Genomic DNA, 21,413 nt, shown 5'->3' on the forward strand with positions numbered 1-21,413 from the left:
GTGATGAAATTGGTGAAAGTGGATGAAGGATTTAGTAGTTAGCAGCATAACACAAGGCTTAGGTGAAGATGTAGCTTACCATTTTGTCTAGGATAATTTGCAGTGGCCAGAAAGACTATTGGATTATGACATATATACTCCAAGCATAGTCACAATCAAGGTACGCCGTATCGGTCCGGATCGGCGTACCGGTGGCCGGCCGGACCGGTACGGTACCGCTCCGGACCGGTACCGTACCGGTCCGGACCGGTACCGTACCGGTACGTACCGGTCCGGACCGGTACGTACCGGTCCGGACCGGTACCGTACCGGTACGTACCGGTACCGGTACGTACCGGTACCGGACCGGTACCGTACCGGCCGGTACCGCGAGCCAGACTTTTTTTTTTAAAATGTTGTCTCTATTGGATCTTAAATTAAGTGAAAATTGATGTTTTTTTTTGCTTTTTTCATGATTTTTGATGTTTTTATATTTAAATTTAGGGTTGAAATTTGAAACATATATGATGCATGATTGCATGTTATGTTTTCCTTCCATTCCAAATGATAAAATCATACACATAAAATATCTTCAAATTAAGATACAATCATTTACATACATTTAAAGTACTCTAGGATATCTAAAATCGGGACGAGTGCCGATGGCTCTCGTAGATATCTGGATCATAAGTATAATCAGGAGGAGGCAAATCAACCCAATCAGAAGGAACGCGCGCCAGGTTATAAGAACTGTCGGATCTCTCGCTCACGCTCTGGCTCTGAGAGGTGTCCTCTGATTGTGTAGGGGCCCATCCAAATATGGCGGAAGCAAAATCCAATGCACCATATCCATATTCGTCAGGCTGAGGCTGTGGATAATAGAATCCGTATCCGTATGTTGTCGGATTTGCAGTCGTATCCTGTCTTCCTGAACGACCCTCGAGGAGCCCGTCTTCTATATCCAATAATATCCTCACGAAATCTATCAGGTGGTCGACCGTGGTCCGTATCCTGTGTAGCACCCATAAATTGGGACTCACCGGTGAAATAAAAACCACCCTCCGGCTGTGTCTCATGAGTATCATACTGTCCTCCGCTCCCTCCATGGCTAGAAGATCCATCACCACCAGAACCTTCATCGCTGCTAGTCCAAGTCTCTTCCTCGACACTCTCCATTGGGATTCTTTGTTTTCCTTTCCTGGCCCTCTCTGTCTGGCTCCCCTGTGCCTGCGGCTGATCAGCTCTGGGAGTGCGTGGAATATTGCGCTCAGCCCATTGCTCTGGATCGACCCCAGCTTCGGTGGCTATGAAGGTAGCTGGTCGTGGAGGCGATCCTGGCTCGTCAAGCTCGGGCTTCTGCTGCTGGCCTACAAGCCAGCCGAGTAGTGGATCATCGTCATCAGCGGTGAAGGACCCGTAAATCGGATCTGTATACTTGAGCTCCACTTCCTCCTGGATGCACTTTAGCCTCAACCGCAAATTGTAATGCACATAAACAAGGTCGTTGAGGCGCTTTTGCGTCAAACGGTTTCTTTGTTTGCTGTGGATAAGGGCAAAGGTGGACCAATTGCGCTCACATCCACTAGAGGAGACTGTTTGGGAGAGGATCCGGATAGCTATCCGCTTTAGATTTCTCGCGGATCCGCCAAAATGCACCCACCATTTAGCTGCAAAAATATTTATGAAAATTACATATATGATAGTTCCATAATAGTAACTAAGTAACACCAGGTGAATGTTTTCCTGATGTGTCACGTACCTGGATTCATATTGTGTTTGCTGACGACAGCCGCTCGTTGGCCAAAACTGTAGCTGCCCTCTCTAAATAATTTGCTCTGTAAAAAATAAGCATAAGAAAACCATGTTAATAATTGAAGATGCCGATATACTTACGCATGCTGGTAATTACTAAATCATAATTACCTCTTCAAGACATAGGGCCGCTTTTTCTGGATCTGCCTCCATCTTGTAAATCATATTACGCAAAGCATCCAGAAGTGTTTCATCCATACCAATTCCATCTATGCTGTACTGAAACCGGGGATTTAGGTAGTATGCTGCACATATACGAGACTATCTTAGGCTAATTATATAATTATATCCATCACTATAATTGTCACTATAATTATATCTTAGCTTACCTGCTAGATGTAATTCTGTACCCATTTGCGCTCCCCACCGTTGCTCAATGATGTTGATGTATGACCGGCTATGTGCTGGATCTGCCTCCATAATCTGATCCTTTGCCTTGACCATCATGTGATACAAAAACCCCATCTGGGGATAGATCTCGCTATCTACAGCCCGCAGCACTTCATATAATGGTTTGATAGCTTTGACTATTATAGTAGCCCGCTGCCAGAATGGCTGTCTCGTCACCAAGTCTTCTATCTTGCTCCCTTCAGTGCCGGCATAAGAATATCTACTATCATACCACTCGGAACTGGCAAACATCTGACGTAGGGCTCCTCTCTTCTCGAGTATGCTATCAAGTGCGATGAAGTTGGTAGCAAACCGTGTGACTCCTGATCTCAGAATCTCTCCCCCTGCATACTTTCTCATCAATGAAAGGACCCAGTTATGGTTATAAATATACCTGGTAATGCGTTGGGCTGTCTCCACCGTTTGTTGCACCCCACGGATCTTTCCAATGTCCATCAACATAAGATCGATACAATGTGCAGCACATGGGGTCCAGAAAATATGTGGCCGCCGCTCCATCAAGACCTGCCCGGCAGCCTTATATTGCGGCCCATTATCAGTGACGACCTGCACGACATTCTCCTCTCCTACCAGATCAATCACATCCTCCATAAGTTTCAGCATGTACGAGGTGTTGTGCACATAAGCCGAAGCATCAATCGACTTGTGGAAGAAGGTCTTAGCATCACAGTATGTCAGGAAGTTGATGATGCTCCGCCTGGTCGGACCGGTCCAACCATCGCACATGATGGTTAGTCCATATATGGGCCACTTGCTCTTGTAGGAGTCAATCCAATTCTCCAGCTCCTCCTTATTGTTGTCAAGAAGCTCACCGTATATGTTCTTCGGGCCTGGAGGAGCTACACCGGGACCGGCAGCTTGTATGGCGGCAATGGCAGACCTGTAGTATGTATTGTCTGCCACATTCGCTGGGATGTGGCTGAAGTGAAACCAGGATCCAATAGCTCGCCACATAGTTTTCTTCTTATCCTTCATCCACATTGTGTCTACCCTCTGCTGCCTTGAATCTCTACTGGGGAGAGCATGCGGATCTACATCATGAATTGTCGCTCCTTGTGGAATTCCTCTAGATGATTTCTTTCGGCTACCAAAACTATCCAGCATAGATGCAATCCGGCCACGTTCTTTGCCGACGCCCTCCCGGACTGAAGTTGTCCTCAAGAACTCTGGATCTTGTCTAGTGCTCCTAGAACCGCCGCCCGACTCGTATGCAGAGGGCCCAAATCGAGCCCTGTGCCTGGCCACCTCCTCCTGCTGCCACTGATCATCCAGGCTTGCATGCATTGCCGCCTGAATATCTGCCTCCTCCTCATCTATATTCTCGACCTCCTCTGGCTCCCTAGAGTGATAAGAAGGTGGCTCTGCCGCTTGGCGATCGACCTCCGCTCTCTTCTTGGAAGCCATCTCCTTCGCTTCTTTAGCCTCAGCGAGATTCTGCCTCATCAGCACACGAATCTCGCTAGGACAATTTGAGCACGTAGCAACCTCACCGGAATTTCCGGCTAAGTGTTGCTTCAACCTGTTTACCCCTCCTCCCTTGAAAACCTTGTCGCAAAATTTGCATTGAAACTGGTGTCTTTGCCCCTCACTTCCAAGTCTTCGCCCATAAGACCAGCCAATATCACGCTTTGCAGGGTTCGTTTTTCTTGATGGCTCCATTTCTATCATAAAAGGACAACTTATCAAAAAATTAAGCTAATAAAGTAAATTTTTTCATTATCTTATTATTTAAGTAATTTATAAATTATTTTTTTAAATAAATTATTAACAAAATTAATGAAATAACATAGGACAAAAAAACCGCACCTTAAATAGTCTCCGCTGGATTTTTTGGGCAGGACCTCCTCAATTTGTGGGCTATCTCTCAAATCTTCCCGTCTTTGATTATTCTTCAGAGGCTCATTCCTGAATTTTTTATTAACAACGCCTCTCGTTCGGTTTTTATAACCGAACGAGCGAGGGTGCTGTCATCAGAAAAGAAGTGGCCTCTCGGCCACTTCTTGTTTTTTTTGATGGGAAGGAGTGGCCGGAGGCCACTTCCTTTCCCATCAAAAAAAAAAAAAAGCTGTGGCCTCGGCCACAGCATTTTTTTTTTTTTTTATTTCAAGGGCCACTTCTTCCTTAAAACCACGCGCGGGCGCGTGGTTTTAAAAACCACGCGCCACGCGGTGGTTTAAAAACCACAGCACGTGGCGCTGTGGTTCCCCCCCCAAAAAAAAACCCTGTTTTTTTTTTTATTTGGAAGAAGTGGCCCGTGGGCCACTTTTTTCTTAAAACCACGCGCCACGCGGTGGTTTAAAAACCACAGCGCGTGGCACTGTGGTTCCCCAAAAAAAAAAACCCTATTTTTTTTTATTTGAAAGAAGTGGCCCGTGGGCCACTTCTTCCTTAAAACCACGCGCGGGCGCGTGGTTTTTAAAACCACGCACCACGCGGTGGTTTAAAAACCACAGCGCGTGGCGCTGTGGTTCCCACAAAAAAAAAAAAAACGGCTTTTTTTTTTTTTTTGAAAGAAGTGGCCCGTGGGCCACTTCTTCCTTGAAACCACGCGTGGCGCGTGGTTTTTGAAACCACGCGCCACGTGGTGGTTTTCACAACCACAGCGCGAGGCGCTGTGGTACCAAGCGGTACCGGCCGGTTCACAGAAGAAAACCGGAAAATACCGGTTTTCATCTGTTTCCGGTACCGGTCAAGGACCGGACCGGTACGGCATTCCTTGGTCACAATACTTGCTGATTTTCCAAAAATTTGTGGATTATTCATGTTGTGAAGGCTGAAGTATTCTGTCACTCATTTGCTAGTTCATGAGAAAACAAATTGTTGAATCGCTATGTAATGTTGTGGTTTCCATGGACGGTTGGAAGCGATGTAGTCGTGCAGCCCTGGGAAAAGGAGAGAGAAGGATAAAAAGAATCGTTCTGTCTTTCAGATATGTGGATGGGATGGCAACCTGGGAAAATGGAGTGAGAAGGAAAAGAAAAAAAAAGAACAGGTCTCTCCTCTCTTTCAGTTTAAGGGATGTAATTGCCCTGATGGATCTGGGGCATGGTCTGCCGTACCGATCAGTACGTACCGGTATCGAACGGAACCTGTACGGTACAGTTATATTTTTCGGTTCCGACTATTCGCAATCTGTACCAGTTGGTATCGATCGGCTTGTACTGACCTCAAATGTTTTTTGGCTTTTGGCCCGAACCAGCCGAACCGGTACAGTACCGGTTCGGTTCGGTATGGTATCGGTACCGTGCCCACCGGTACGTCAGTATAGTTGGTACAACGGACCTTGATCTGGGGTGTGAAAATAAAATGCTAGATAAGTACATGGACTTCATTCCTAATATTCCAAGGTCCAAGCTATCCAAGTATTTCCCATCTCTGAGAACATGAAGGGGGAGCCAAACTAATCCCTTTCCCTTTGCAAGTAACATTTTTATAGAATAACTTAGAGGAGGAAAATGAATTTGTTGTAGAGACTTTTGACCATTTTCTTTTACATCAACTTACCCTCTCCGTGCGTTCAGCAATGAAAAGTGGACATGAATTCTTTTATTTTTTATGAACTTATAAATCCAAAATCTTTACCTAACTCTCAATTTGATTCTTTTAAAATCTTTTTCATTGATTGGTTGGAATATAATAAACTAAAAATTCTTGAACTTGGAGATGATATAATATGAAAGTTTACAAAGTAAATTTGTTATGAAATTTTGTAGTCAATAATGTATTTATATATTTGTGATTTTATTTATGTATAAGCATATGTATGCTTGGTTTTTTTATTATTTATGAATTTAATTTTCTGAACATAACTAGAAATATCTCGAAATTTGCTGGATTTTTTCTGAACTCTGAAGTTTCAGTCATTGCCGAATTATTCCCAAATGCAAACTTGTGGCTATGATTCCAGGATCTGTAAGCCACATTCTAGGCCATTCAGGTGGGCTGACCCATGAACCAAAGACTGTCTCATTGACCCATTAGCAGGGAATTGGGAGATGGCAACAATCCCTTCTAGTCACAAGATTTTTGGGACTACCAAAGCCAGCTGAAATAGTGATTTTTGTTATCTAGGAAGCCTCTGGACCATTATCGGTACATGTGGCATTGAGTCATATGTTATATAGTGGGTTACATCGGGTTGGATTGTGGATCATAAGATTAAAATTTTTGAAGTAATAATTGAAAAAATGAGTGTAAAGTGGATAGATGAAGAATAAAAGGCCATACATATACGAAGTCTAGTTTCGACCATCAAAACCCATTTATAGCATGTCTAATAAAACATACATCATGTCTAATGTTGAAGGTATTCATATACAACCTTTCAATTCAATTAGCATCCTAGGCAGAATAACTTTAGGGGAACTAGGGGGATTTTAACAACCTATTGATCTTAATTTCATATAATCTAAATCACCTTTTCTCCCTAACTTTTTAGAAGTCAAAAACCTTAACAAGCTCGAGTATTTACATGCTTGAGCTTACTAGAGATTAAAATAAGTAATTCTAAATGCTGTATAGCGTAATAAATTTTATAAAGTGGTCATCCACATGTTAAAGGTAATGAACATGATGAAGTTGGATACAACAATCCAGGGGATTATATGATGCATAATATGGATCTGGATGATATGATCCTAACTGTCCCAATCCAAGAATGGGATCTAGATCATTTGGGGCCATTTTTTATCCCAATTGTAACATCCTGATTTGGATCATAAGATTTTTTTTAACAAAAATGATCCTATCCTTCCATGATCAGATAGCCTAACAAATTTTATAAAGGGGACTTCCACATGTTGTAGGTAGCGAACATGATGAATTTGGATACGATAATCCAGGGGATTACATGATGTATGATTTGGTTCTAGATGTTATCCTAGCTGATCCCAATCCAAAAATGGGATCCAGATCATTTAGGGCCATTTTTTATCCAAATTGTAAAATCCTGATTATGGTTCATAAGATTTGTTTAACAAAAACAGTCTGTACTGCATGACTGATGGCCTCCTCCTATCCCTCCATGATCAGTATTTCCCTGTCTCTTCTTCTTAGTCCTCATCCATGGCAGTATCACTTAATAAGTTGGCAGGTTTTGCACACCTTCTCATGTAGTATGCAACTACATCAAGAACTTCAATAAGTAACAATCTCTTGGCTGATATTTTGATAAAAAGTATCATATGTGCTCCTCCTTGCCAAACTTTGTAGCTCAGAAAAATTTCTACCTGGTATTGTTCTTCTTTTACCTAGACTTCTAGGACTACTATATACTGCTGGCTGTAGTTAAATGGTCAAAGTCTTCAGAAACTCGTTTTTTTTTATCTCTTTTGTTTTTTTTTTGGGTGGGGGTGGGGGTGTAGAGCTTGTATTCTTCCAAAGACCAGAGGAGTAGAAAAGAGATTGTGCACGCCCTCTAAATTTCTTTCTTTTTCTGCTTCAAGCTAAAGAATGTGATTGAAAATTGAAATGCTTCCATTTCTTGATAAAACCAATTCTCTCTTTCCCCTACTTGCAATTTTTTGCTTTATAATATGGGATAATTGCAAAGCATCTTTTTAGTTAACCAGTTGACTATTGGCAATATATCTGTTGGATCTCAAACCATTCAACCAACTGTAACTGAAGTGTCTGCAGCTTCTAACCAGGAAGCATCTAAATTTGCCTAATTATATAGGAAACAAGTTATATGATTGTTCATATTTGAAAAGTATGTTCTGTGAGTCACAATTTGCTTGTCTTACTGGGTCTTCATTTTTAGTTTTGTTCAACTTACTGGAGACTTTGAACCTAAAACTAACCCTGATTATTGCATGTGCTTATTATGTAGTTGTTATTATTTTTTTAATTGTTATTTTTTCTCACATGCTTGTGCACTGTGCTGTAAGTGACATTTATTTGCATAAATGTCCACTAACACATCCAAATAATTGCAGCCTTTTTTCTGATTATTAAAAGCCTATTTGTTTCTCTTATTTCTTCTCCAGGTCCAAATGGAAGTGGAAAAAGCTCCCTTTTCCGGGTTCTTGGAGGCCTCTGGCCACTGGTATCTGGTCACATTGTAAAGCCTGGGATTGGTTCTGATCTCAATAAGGAGATATTCTATGTGCCGCAACGGCCTTATACGGCTGTTGGAACACTTCGCGACCAATTAATCTATCCTCTTACAGCAGATCAGGAGACTGAACCACTTACACATGATGGAATGGTTGAGCTGTTGAAAAATGTAAATTAATTGAAACCCCTTCCTATCCTCTTAATTCTCCATCTGTTTTCAGTTGCCATTTTCTTCCATAATTCAGAAATTGTTTGTCAAAAATTATCCTGGCGATTATCCAATCGGCAGGTTGACCTCGATTACTTGCTGGAACGGTATCCCCTTGACAAGGAAATTAACTGGGGTGATGAACTATCCTTGGGTGAGCAACAGAGACTGGGAATGGCCAGGTTGTTCTACCATAAGCCTAAGTTTGCCATTCTTGATGAATGTACAAGTGCTGTCACAACCGATATGGAGGAACGTTTCTGTGCTAAGGTTCGAGCAATGGGGACATCATGTATTACTATTTCGCACCGCCCTGCACTAGTGGCATTTCATGACATAGTGTTGTCCTTGGATGGGGAGGGAGGGTGGAGTGTTCAGTATAAGAGGTAATGGCCTGTGAATTGTATGATTTTTTTTGGTTGTATCTAAATGGCAGATTTTGGACATTCTGAAACTATACTTTCTTGAATGATGCAGGGATGGTCCATCAGTTTCTATTGAAGCAGGTCCTAATCTGTTAAAATCTTCTGATTCTTCTCGGCAAAGTGATTCACTGGCTGTTCAAAGAGCTTTTACCACCAGCGGAAAGGTTTGTGACATATTAGAGTATTTTTTTCAGATTTCTGGGTTTTGTGCATGGTAATTTGTTCATTGCCTATATATGACAGGATAATGCATCACCAAAACCCAGTGGGCATTCTTATTCAACAAAGGTGATAACATCGTGTCCTAAAATGGAGTACAAAGTTCCATTGCCTATTGTTCCACAATTACAAAAGACGCCAAGAATATTGCCGCTTAGAGTAGCTGCAATGTTTAAAATACTGGTAAGCATCGGCATCTAGAAGTGCCAATTGAATCATTTTCCTTTGGCTTGGTTTAGAATCCAGTGAGGTTATACTTTGTCTTTCCCCCACTTTTTTGTGCATACGTAGGCATGCATGTTTTTATAGAGTTGTCATGTCGATTGATCACAATAATTTAGAGCAAACTAAAACAAATTTCAAATATGTTGTTGAAGCAATTCGGACACTACTTTGAAGAATGATATGTAAAGGTAGATGATATAGATAAGTGGGCATAAATTTACTATCCATGTGCTTTTCTTTTTGGCTGTTTCGTTTCCAGGTTCCCGCACTACTTGATCGGCAGGGGGCACAGTTGTTTGCAGTTGCTTTACTTGTTGTATCTAGAACATGGATTTCAGATCGCATTGCTTCTTTGAATGGTGTGTGAAATTTTATCACAAAATGCATCCAGAAAACAACTGGTGAACTGCCTCCTTAATTGTAGTTTTCAACTTTTACAGGGACTAGTGTGAAGTATGTCTTGGAGCAGGACAAGGCAGCCTTTATTCGATTAACTGGTATTAGTGTTCTTCAAAGTGCTGCATCCTCTCTTGTTGCACCTTCACTAAGGTATTTACTTATCTTTTGTTTAGCAGAGATTTGACTTTGCTAGTTCCTAGGATTTATACATGATCTATTTCTTGAAAATTCCTAACTAATTAGTGAATGCGAAATTATATGAAATTATGAACCCATCTGATGAAATTTTGCTTCTAGGTAGAAGGTTTTTTTTTTTTGTATTTCTATCACATATATAATTGAGATAGCGCAGTCCATCCATATATATATATATATATATATATATGTATATATACATAGACAACATACAATATTTATTTCTTGAATATCCCTAACTAATTAGTTAGTGCCCAATTATATGAGCTGATCTGATGAAATTTTGCTTCTAGGTAGAAGTTTTTTGTATTTTTATCACATTATATATTTGATATATATATGTATGTGTGTGTATATGCATGCATGCATGCATGTATAGGAGAGAGTAGAGCTAGGGGCGCCCAAGCAATAGCCCAACTAAGGTCAGTCCAGATTGGACGACCGGGTTTCAACATTGATGATCCGAGCTGTTGGATGTGATATGGCCTCTTTAAACTATTTATGTCAAATAATCATGTGATTTAGACATTCTTAGGTTATGCATCGAGTGGTCAAAAATATGCATTGCTCATGTTATTTAAACGATGCATTTTTGATCACTAGATGCATAAGTGATGCATATGCTAGGGATCTCCAGATCACATGATTTTTTGACAATAAAAAGTTTAGAGAAATAGATCACATCCAATGGTTTGAATCATTGTCGCCGGGCTCCGGTTGTCTAGTTAGGATTATATGCCTCTCAAGAGAAGGTATTTACTCTCAAATCCAAAATAATGGGGCATTAAAGTTGAAGATCTACACCATTGATCATGAACTATAAACTAAAAATGCTTAGAAACCAAAAATTGCATGTTTTGATAGTTACCAACCTATGCATCAAGTGGGTGCAAAAATGAATGGTGAAAATGATATGAGAATATTTTTGTTAGGGTTTTTTTGCATGAATATCCTCCTAAATATTGAATTTTGCATGAATACCCTTTCAAAATTAATATTTACATGTATACCCTCTTAAAACACTTGTTTTGCTATTCTACCCTTTTTTCATTCTTGTTTTTGCATATGTACCCATGCCATCTAACGCCGTTAAAAAATAACGGTTCCAAATTAAAATAACTAAAATACCCTTAATGGGTAGACGTGCAAACAAAAACATTTATAAGGGATCGCGATCGCAGGAAAAAAGACAGAGACAATAGCATAATTTCAAAATTTTATTTTATTTTTAATTAATATAAATATGATTTTTTTTAACACCGTTAGAACAACCGTTATATTAGGGGCATTTGTACAATAACAGAGTTTTATGAGGGTATACATGTAAATATCAATTTTGGAAAGATATTCATGTAGAATCCGATATTTAGAAGGGTATCCATGCAAAAAACCCTTTTTGTTATGATAGAAGTATTAAAATCTATCAATTTTCAATCTATATATGTTTTAATATGTGTATATCATGTTCAAAAGATGAATTCATAATTTAAATACTTCGTCATGTATTTTTGTATACTAGTGCAACAGTAATTATTTATTTTTGTGTCCACATGATACATATGTTAGAGAGCATTTAAATTGTTGATATTTGGTTTATAGGCTTTTGTAGCCATATAGATCATGATAGATGGTGTGAAAATATATTATAATTATATATAGGTATGGGCTATGTTCCTCCGAAGAGAAGAGGGACTCTACTCCTCTCTTGTCCAAAATAAATAATGGGGAATCCAAATCAAAGATCCACACTGATCATGATTTATACTATTAAAAATGCCTAGAAACCAAATATCATGCATTTTGGTGGGCCAATGTATATGTCATATGGACCACAAAAATGAATGGATCAAATGATAAGAGACCATGTTTTGCTATAATCTAAGCAGTAAAATTTATTGATTTTCAATCTGCATGCTTTAACACATGTAGATCATGATCAATAAGGCGGATTATCAATTAAAATGCTTTATTGTGTATTTTGGCACATTAATATATTGAAAACCGTCCATTTTTGTGCTCTACACGATGCATAGGTTAGATGCCACTAAAATACATGATTTTGATTTTTAGACATTTTTAATGTTATAGATTATGATCAATAGTGGATCTTTGATTTGCATGCCCCATTGCTGATTTTGGAGTCGAGAGGAGTAGATATCCTATCCTCTCGCGAGGAGCAAATTTTACCTCACCTATATGTCCTTATATTATTAAGATGCTTATGAATTAACACTCATAAAGTTCACGATGTCTGCATGTGAAAAAAATTGTTCTTAGCCTTTAGAGTTGCTCTTGAACTTTGGATCAAGCCTTTCAGGTTTTTCCTAGTTTTAGATGGCTCACCCAATCAATAAACCAATGATGGCATGTGAAGCATGCCTACATTTCAAAGTCTTATGTCATTTATTGTTAAAAAAAAGCTTCCTAGTATCTACTTGCTAATATTGGAGCATTTTAGAAAGGAAAAGGTGCAAGAATCTTTTTGAAAACAAAAATATCTATATATTTGGCAAGTAGGAACATGATTTTGCAAAAAGAAAATACTGCTATTCTAGCTCTATTTGTTTTAGCAACAATGACTTTAGGCATGTTATCATATGCCCCTGAACAATATACCACAATGCCAAGAGTTGTTGTGATGGATACCACTTTAATGGATTTGATGATTTATCTTTAGTGGTCAGTTACTAAATGACTAAGGCTGCATTTGACATCGAGTCACTTTTTTGTTAAAGAAAAATTTAGAAATAGGAATTCTATTTTCAACTTTTCTAGATTTCTGATAACAAAAAGATGTTTGGTAGTCACTACATTTTTTTTTAACAATAGAACTAAGAAAACATGTTTAGTAAATGGGGCCATAGCTGGAGAAAGCAGAGGATGAGGCACTTGAGGATGCGCTCGGCCAAGGCGAAGAGGCCTCGGTGAAGGCAGTTGGAGAAGTGCGGACTGGGGCAAGGAAGGAGAGGGAGGGAGAGCATAGGTCACAGGCAATGAAGGCTTTGGTGGAGGTGTCAAAGAGGCGGTAGGCGTTGAGGATAAGAAGGCCGGCAATGGCGGGGGGTGGGGGGGACATGGAAGTGAGCAGGTTGGGGATGAGGATGCTCGGGGTGATGAAGAGGGCGGTCCGGAGGAGAGGACGATGGTATAGTGATGGGACGGGAGGTTGCCGGCGACGTTGGAAGGAGTTGGGAAGGAAGCCAAATAGATGGGAAGTCGAGGGGAGTTGGGATGCACAGGAGAAGGAATGCTAAAGTCTCACTATTAAAAAAAGAGGAAGTGAAATTTTCACTTCCACTTTTTCTAGAAATAATGAAAGTTACTTTTTTAAAAATAGAAATTGGGCAACCAAACAACTTTTTGCATCGTATTTCGTATTTCTACTTAAAAAAGAAACGGGAAAAAAATGATACCAAACATGCATTGATTGAAGACTGTTAAATAAATGTGTGCTCGTATAAGAGACTGGCTTGAGGCTGACCATGGTTCTATGTGTAATTATTCATGTCTGTTCATTCTATATTCTAGTGGTATGGCCATGAAATGTTCATAAGCGTGCGGTCCATATGGCTGTCTGCATACATTGTTTCCCGCCTAATCATTTGATTTTGAATATCTTTCGCTCATACCACCGTTGCTGTTATACATTCTTTCTAGGTTGCTATACATTTTTGCAGGATAAAACATCATTTGTCCATCTTAAATTCTGTATGTGATTATTGTCTGCTTGCCAACTCTTTAGGCTAGTTGCAATGCTACAGCAAACGATATATACTATTGGGTTTCATATTTTTCCGTTTCTGATTTGAATGTTACCTAGCTTTGCTGACTAGGGAAGTGCAAGTACACAACAATTTAAGAACCCTTATGTAAAATATGCTTTTTGTGAATTACAGATATCTCACAGCCAAGCTTGCCCTTGGATGGCGAATTCGTTTGACTCAACATTTACTTAAATATTATTTGAGAAGAAATGCGTTTTACAAGGTATTCTTTTTTTCATGAAATTTAGATTCTTTCAGTAAATATCATTGCAGTTTTGTGGTAGGAGGATGCCTTTGATAATTTAAAACAGGATTTCCTTTCTCAACGAGGATTGCATGACTATTTTATAATACTTCTTTTTTCGTTTCCCTTTTTTTCGTGGGGGGGGGGGGGGGGGAGTTGTTAGGTATTAAGTGCTTGATTCATAGGTTGAGAATCTTGGTTCTATATTAAAATTTTCAGGATGAACCGATGAAGTGAGAGAAACAGGAAAAACAGCACATTTTTAAAAAGTTAGAAACTCATAAGTGCATCTTCTATAGACAAGCTTGGCCATTATCATAAAGCTATGAAAAAGTCAGTTTAAAAAGTTTTTCAGAGGATTTTCTAGTGGTCCTAAAAATATATGGGGGACGAGAGGAACTTGGTTCAGTCATATAAGAGACCTGAACCATTAGGTTGTCGCTAGACACTTGTTTATTTCAGAGTATATCTGTTAGGACTCTATATCAGGAGAAAAAATTTTATAAAAGGGTGTACGGCATTCATGGTTTCATAAAGTAGAGCTTTAACTAGTGAGAACTTTCATCACATAGAGTAAAAGAAAAGAAAGAAAATCCACCAGGGACAACTGGCTTCTCCTTTCCATGCCTGAGTAGTCCTTATTAGGAATTCCTCCAAAATGTCTTCTTGCATGACTCTTTCCTTTTTAACTCCCTCTCTTGTTTTCCTGAATTGGACTCTTCATCCGACTAGGAATACTTGTAACCCAAGGATTGCCGAATCGGGCCGTACCGCTCGATTCGGGCTAAATTGAGCTGGCTCGGTCTCTGACCCTACGGAGCCAGAACCACAGTAACACCGGCTGGAGTTGGCCGGTACTAGACAGAACTGGATGAAACCGGACGGTTCCGTTCGGTTCGGTACCGCCGATACTAGACAGAACCAGATGAAACCGTCCGGTTCCGTCCGGTCCGGTTCGAACCGGACCGGGCGTCGACCGGTACGGCACCCAATACCGGTTCGGCAATCCTTGATGTGACCAGATTGGAGTGTGGGAATCGGCCCTTTTTTCTTTCTCCCTATAAAACTTCATGTTGTCTTTTTGGCATTACGATTTGTGTTCCTTTGCCCTTTCTTGTTGAGACGGGTAACGAGCCTAGAGCTGGTTTGAATGATCGCGTGGGTGTGCCGCACGATGTTTGGATAGCCGGAAAGGAGATAAAAGGGGGTTGTGATGATAGCAATAGCGTTGGTCTAGCGCCTTGACCTTCAGTGAACTTTGCCACCATTACATTGCTTGGAAGGAGGATGAGAAGCGGGGCGTAGGCGGGGCTACGTGGTACTCTATCACTACTGGTAAACTTGTGCCCTACTTGGAACCTAAAAGCAAAGATTTCAAAGGTAAAATGCAAGGAATTTAAAAGGAACTGTAAAAGAGAAAGGCAACAGCAAATTAAGGATAAAGATAAAGTATGATTCTTGGAGTGGTGAAAGGTCTTTAGTTCATATTACAATTGATATTTATAAGTGGCTCCTATTAACCGCTGGGATAGGTGTCACTACTTAACTTTTGACACTTGTTCTTGCTGGTTTGCGCCACTACTTTTATATTTTAAGTAGTTGTACTACTCCTCCCATGTTATGGGTAGTGGTAAGATCATATTACGTGATAAGTTACAGGATGCTTTTGTTGCTTAATCTAATATTACAGGATGCTTATGATATTACATGATAAGCTGCAATAGCAGCTTTTTTCTGATGCTAAGCATAATTTAATATTTCTGTGTTCCAGGTGTTCCACATGGCAGGTAAAGATATTGATGCAGATCAGCGACTAACACATGACGTGGAAAAGTTGACCAGTGATCTTGCAGGATTGGTCACTGGAATGGTAAAACCTTCTGTAGACATTCTCTGGTAAGTACTTCTGGAGTTATATATGTTATGCAACTTTTATCTGGTTTTTGAGATTTGGTCATTGTGAAACCTTCATATAGATGTTGCCATATATTCTGTTGTTGTCTAATGCTGAAGGTTCACTTGGAGAATGAAACTCTTAACTGGACAAAGAGGAGTTGCCATATTGTACACTTACATGTTACTAGGCTTGGGCTTCTTGAGAAGTGTCACCCCTGATTTTGGTGATCTGGCAAGTAGGGAACAACAGCTTGAGGGAACATTTAGGTAACCTTTGTCGCTTCTAACTCCATGCATCTTGTTGTTATTTAGTTTTGCTCCTCTGTTTGTTCCTATTTATATTCACACTTTCATTTTTGTCCTTTTTGTTAGGTTTATGCACACAAGACTCCGTACGCATGCTGAATCTGTTGCTTTCTTTGGCGGTGGTTCTCGGGAAAGAGCTGTAAGTTTCTTGTAAAGGCCATGACAGTCCATTTGTATCATGATGCTCATGTTTTCTGTGATGGCATATTTCTAGTTATTGTACCGTATTTTTTTTCTGCTTCGTTTCATTATCTAAGATCATTCTAACATGCTTACATAATATAAGAAACTTACATACCAAACTTATAATTCTGCTCGTCAAGCTACTGTCTGCTCAACTAATTGCCAGAGAGCACCTACCAAGACTGCTCTGCGGAGTTAGACTGAGTTTATGCTGCGATCCGTCTTTGTATTCATGCGTGTTCGTGACAAGTAGTTTTCTTTTATAACTTAATCATTAATGCACCTTTTAATGGATTTGATCTTCCTAATCCCATATGTTTAAACAAAATTAGGTGCAATTGTTTTAATTTGAGTCATTTTACTGCCGCTATGAGTCCTCATATGTAGATTTGTCTTGTTGAGGATATATGATAATATGATCAACGGGACTTCACTTAGTTGCATAATTTTGTATTTTAACATTGTAGACCTTCATTTAGACAAGGTTTGCTGTCTCGGTACTGGACCTCATACCATGACCATCCTATTACAATGTTGGTACACGGTATGGTACGAGACGGTGAGGCATACCGAGTGTCGGTACGGTACAAGACTGCATACCGATTTCATACCGATACGGTACAATAAGGCAAACCTTGCTTAGGTGATTAATTCATATGCAGTTTCCTCATTATTTTCCTATATTGTCATATAATTATCTGATGCAGAAAGTTTACCATAGCTCAACATGTTTTCTACATTAAACAGATGGTTGATTCAAGATTTAGGGACTTGCTTCATCACTCAAAGATCCTTTTGAGAAAAAAATGGCTGTATGGTATACTAGATGACTTCGTCACGAAACAACTTCCTCACAATGTGACCTGGGGACTGAGTTTGTTATATGCTATGGAGCATAAAGGAGACCGTGCTTTGACTTCTACACAAGGTTGAACCAATTATGATTGTCATGTCAATATTATTCATCAATTATAGGTTATCTGATATTGATAGTAATATAATTCTTTCAGGGGAGCTGGCACATGCATTGCGCTTCTTAGCTTCTGTAGTGTCACAAAGCTTTCTGGCATTTGGGGACATTCTTGAGTTGCATAAGAAATTCCTTGAACTTTCTGGTGGTATAAATCGGATCTTTGAGCTGGAGGAGCTTCTTGATGCTGCCCAGAGCGGTAAGTCTCAATTGATCATTATATCAGTATGTATTCCCCCTTCGCACCTTTATCCCTTTTTTTTTTCCTCCTTCAGAATGTGTTCAAAGTTGCAATTGATAATTTTTCTCATGTCATGTTGAAGTTATGCTTTTCGTTTTAAATGTTTGTTTCCAAGGTAGCCTTACAGGTGCTAAATGAGTAGAAGGGGGTGCGTGGCATGTGAGTGTTACATGCTTAATGTTGCTAGGAATTATATTATTCTGTTAAAGTTACTGTTACATCGTATTTATTGCATGCAAGTACATAATTCTTCATGTGCAGTGTCTTTGGGATGTTATTGCCAACCATATAGTAAAACCAACTGAATCCTACTTTAAATATATAATTGTGCGTGAATTCTAACTGTATATATGTAGCGTATGTGTATATTAGGCTGCTTCTTTCTTTAATTTTTCATTTCAGTTTTTAAATTGATTAATGTTTTGGTGACTTAGTTTATTAAATTCATCATTAAAATACCTGCTGTGGATGTTGGGATGTATAATTTCTCTTTTCCATTTATTTTATAAAAAAAATTCATGGTTGCTGGTTCCATGAATGTGGTCCTTTGTGATTTTTTAGTTATCTGATCCCTGATGGAAAATGCTGTGGAACATGCAGATATTACTCTACCTGATGCTTCAATGTCCTCTGAAGCAAGTGACTCACCTGCTCAAGATATTATTTCTTTCTCAAAGGTGGACATTATCACCCCATCACAGAAGCTGTTGGCTAGGCATCTAACGTGTGATATCATACCAAGGAAAAGCCTGCTTGTTACTGGTAAATAGTATAATCTTTTAGTTTTAAATATGTTGGCATCTTGATCAACCTTGATCTTATTAGTTTTTCATAATCTGTTGAAGGACCTAATGGGAGTGGGAAGAGTTCCGTATTCAGAGTCCTTCGAGGTTTGTGGCCTACGGTAACTGGAAGGCTTGTCAAGCCCTGCCAAGGCATGTACTATGTTCCCCAGCGACCTTATACAAGTCTGGGGACTCTGAGGGATCAAATCATATACCCTCTCTCACGTGAGGAAGCAGAGATGAGGATGCTCACGACGTTTAGTGCAGGTAAATCACCAAAGGCCTATTCTTGATAACTGGTTGATTTAATCAAATATCTACAGTATAATAAAGGATGAGTAAGTTTTAGATCAATATGGGTGAATTTGTGTGGGGTGGATTAATAAAATTTTCATTCAGAATTTCAGATGCTGTTATTCTGCATTATTTCTGAGGAAAGAGGGGAAATAGGAAATCTTACAACCCACTTTTAAAATTTTGGTTTATACGAACCATTTCCGAAGTTTTTGCGGTCAGGAATTTCATGTTTTAAAATCAGACACATTTGGCTCTCCTGTGCATGTCTCAACACGGCAATACTTTGGATGAGTTAATGTATTTCCAGAGGCTTCGGAGCCATAACAACTTCAAACCACTAGTTGACATTGGTTGAATGGTATGGAAGGAAAAAAGTTCTCACAAAGGTGTCTTATTGGTATAGTATAACAAATATGAATTATCTAATTATTACTTGTCAATATGTTAACCCATTGGTGGCTATTATAGAGTTATATATGTTGCAATCGCAAATTACATACAAGTAAAGACTTTTCGCAAAATAAACACTTGCATTTTTTTCCTATTTTTTCTCTGGTGCTAATATAGTGAATATATCACAAGAGAGAGGGGGGGGGAGAGAGGGAGAGTAATATTTTGTTTTATGCTCATATATTTGGAATGCTTCACATTTGCAGTATTCATGATGTGTAGGTGACAAGCCCGATGCTTCTAATCTTCTGGATGCTCACCTGAAGACTATTCTTGAGAATGTTCGATTAGTCTATCTTCTTGAAAGGGAAGGTTGGGATGCTACTCCTAACTGGGAAGATGTTCTATCGCTAGGTGAACAACAGAGGCTGGGCATGGTGAGTCACATCCTCAATTGTTACTCATAATTGAGGAACCATCATCATTTTACTGCCCTTTTCATATTACTTGAGTTCATGCAGCTAATACATGGCTAATTATGTACTTTCCAGGCACGGTTGTTTTTCCATCATCCTAAATTTGGTATCCTTGACGAGTGCACCAAGTATGCAATCTAGCAAGTTCTGTCTCGATGTGTTTGTTGAGTGGTTTAAATAATAACTGCCAATCAGGTTCTTATACTATTTTCACTTGCTACAGTGCCACTAGTGTCGATGTTGAAGAACACCTATACAGTCTGGCAAATGAAATGGGCATAACAGTTATTACATCTTCCCAGGTAAGCCTAGACAGTACAATATTTCTTGTTCATTTTTAAGCTTAGCTTAAATCTTCCTTACCTCATTTGTTGTTTTAACTATTTTATCTACTTTTCTATAGCGTCCTGCCCTCATACCATTTCATTCCATGGAGTTGAAACTTGTTGACGGTGAGGGCAACTGGGAGTTATGCACGATCAACCAGTGATGTCGACATATTCTGATGGCATTTGTTAGTATTTGGGTAATTTATGCCTATGAGAGCAATCAATATTGCTACTTAACAGGGCCATGGTGCAGCTAAAGACTTAAAGAAATGTGCCAGCACAGGCGGTCAGATGTATAAATTAATGCAGATTCCACAGTGAGAGGGGACTTCTGCTCATATTGGATCTTTTTCCCAATGCTGAAGTTTTATTCTTTTTTGGTGAGATTTTTAGCCAGAAGAAAGGCAGAGACTCATTATACGGTATAGATCTATACAGGAAAAAGAAGTGTGTTGGGGGGGGGGGGGAGGGATTTGCAATAAGCATGGGACATGCTGGTAGAACTGTGTACTGAGGAAGTTGAATGTACAGTCTAATCCATTGATTTCATACAGCATCATATAAAAGGAAATTGACATTACATGTTATTTAAAATTAATTGAAAGATCTGTCAATATTTGCCTTGCCAGATTCTGAAGTTCGTGCAGTGGAAAAGTGAGGTGCATGAAGGCTTTGTCATGACAGGTCTCGACTCTTCACACTTTCATAACCGTTTGGATATTGGACTTTGAATGATGATGGTTGTTGTATCTAGCTGTTTGTTCTGTTTGTATTTAACCCATCAGGATTTGCTCGATTTTATTTGCATCCATTGGTGAAGACCTAGAATGATGTTTGACTTCTTTATGCTTACATACCGCAGCATGTTAGTTCTGATCCAAATGAAGCTCGTTCTGCTATCTCATTCTATTTTTTTTATTTTCAAAGAATAACTTTATCTGATTTTAAATGTACTCCTAATGAGAAGATTTGCAGCCAGCATCACAGATACAGCAGTTTTCTGGATATGTAGGCGTTAAAGATTTTTATTCAGGAACATGAAGGAATGTGATGCATGTTTGCAACTAGAGGTAAGATCTGGATGAGAATTTGACCTATTAGCATGGCTATTGATGCTATAAGCTGCTGTAATCGTTTGTTTCAGTGAATTTGTTATAGATCCTGCCGTGATTTCTTTGATCCTGCTACAAAGGTGTGGCAGGTGAACTTATTGGTGGTTCAGACTGCGGAGCCTGCATCAGTTTGGTATTATGTATTTTCATCCGACAGGGAAGTTTGAGGGCAGAAATCTTGCATTTGAGAAAAAGTTTGGAATTCATAATTACTATCATTTGGTCACCGAGTTCAAATATTGGAGTCTCTTCTTGTTGTGGCGAGAAGCTGATAGTCTTCTCTTTTGGTTACTTGCAAACCATGGTTTAGTGAGGAATACAAATCTGTGAAGCCAGTATGGTTCATCAGTGGTTTTCTAGTCATGGAGAGTTGTCTGGTTAAGAAGTTCTCGTCCATGCAACTGCTCTACTTGTTCGTAAGCTCTATTGTCCTGGCACATCAGAGGTGTGTTGCCAGTATGAGGAAAAGTATTGATGAATGTAGGGGTCT

At 39.4% G+C, this 21,413-nt stretch overlaps 2 protein-coding genes across 3 annotated transcripts in view; one reads left to right on the plus strand and one right to left on the minus strand.

Annotated features, from left to right (window-relative positions):
• The window catches only part of LOC103701335 (ABC transporter D family member 1-like), a 37,054-nt gene extending 16,615 nt beyond the window's left edge, over positions 1–20,439 (plus strand). For both annotated transcript variants that reach the window (XM_088720447.2, XM_008783359.6), the window contains exons 9-26: positions 8,190–8,428; positions 8,549–8,853; positions 8,945–9,056; positions 9,136–9,294; positions 9,596–9,695; positions 9,777–9,885; positions 13,827–13,917; positions 15,710–15,834; positions 15,952–16,101; positions 16,207–16,279; positions 17,071–17,251; positions 17,334–17,492; positions 18,135–18,296; positions 18,380–18,586; positions 19,289–19,443; positions 19,558–19,610; positions 19,706–19,784; positions 19,886–20,439. In XM_088720447.2, coding sequence (XP_088576573.1) covers positions 8,190–8,428; positions 8,549–8,853; positions 8,945–9,056; positions 9,136–9,294; positions 9,596–9,695; positions 9,777–9,885; positions 13,827–13,917; positions 15,710–15,834; positions 15,952–16,101; positions 16,207–16,279; positions 17,071–17,251; positions 17,334–17,492; positions 18,135–18,296; positions 18,380–18,586; positions 19,289–19,443; positions 19,558–19,610; positions 19,706–19,784; positions 19,886–19,972 — 2,546 coding nt within the window. In that variant the 3' untranslated portion in view covers positions 19,973–20,439. The remainder of the gene's footprint in view (positions 1–8,189; positions 8,429–8,548; positions 8,854–8,944; positions 9,057–9,135; positions 9,295–9,595; positions 9,696–9,776; positions 9,886–13,826; positions 13,918–15,709; positions 15,835–15,951; positions 16,102–16,206; positions 16,280–17,070; positions 17,252–17,333; positions 17,493–18,134; positions 18,297–18,379; positions 18,587–19,288; positions 19,444–19,557; positions 19,611–19,705; positions 19,785–19,885) is intronic.
• On the minus strand, positions 1,943–4,014 carry LOC149767830 (uncharacterized). The gene has a single exon (XM_089930270.1). The coding sequence runs from the start codon at positions 3,868–3,870 to the stop codon at positions 2,053–2,055; it is 1,818 nt and encodes a 605-aa protein (XP_089786396.1). The 5' UTR covers positions 3,871–4,014; the 3' UTR covers positions 1,943–2,052.
• Positions 20,440–21,413: the final 974 nt, after the last annotated feature.

Source organism: Phoenix dactylifera, chromosome 4, assembly GCF_051530095.1.
Source record: "Phoenix dactylifera cultivar Ajwa chromosome 4, Ajwa_hap1_PhDact_Kaust_v1.1, whole genome shotgun sequence".
Classification (NCBI taxonomy): domain Eukaryota; kingdom Viridiplantae; phylum Streptophyta; class Magnoliopsida; order Arecales; family Arecaceae; genus Phoenix; species Phoenix dactylifera.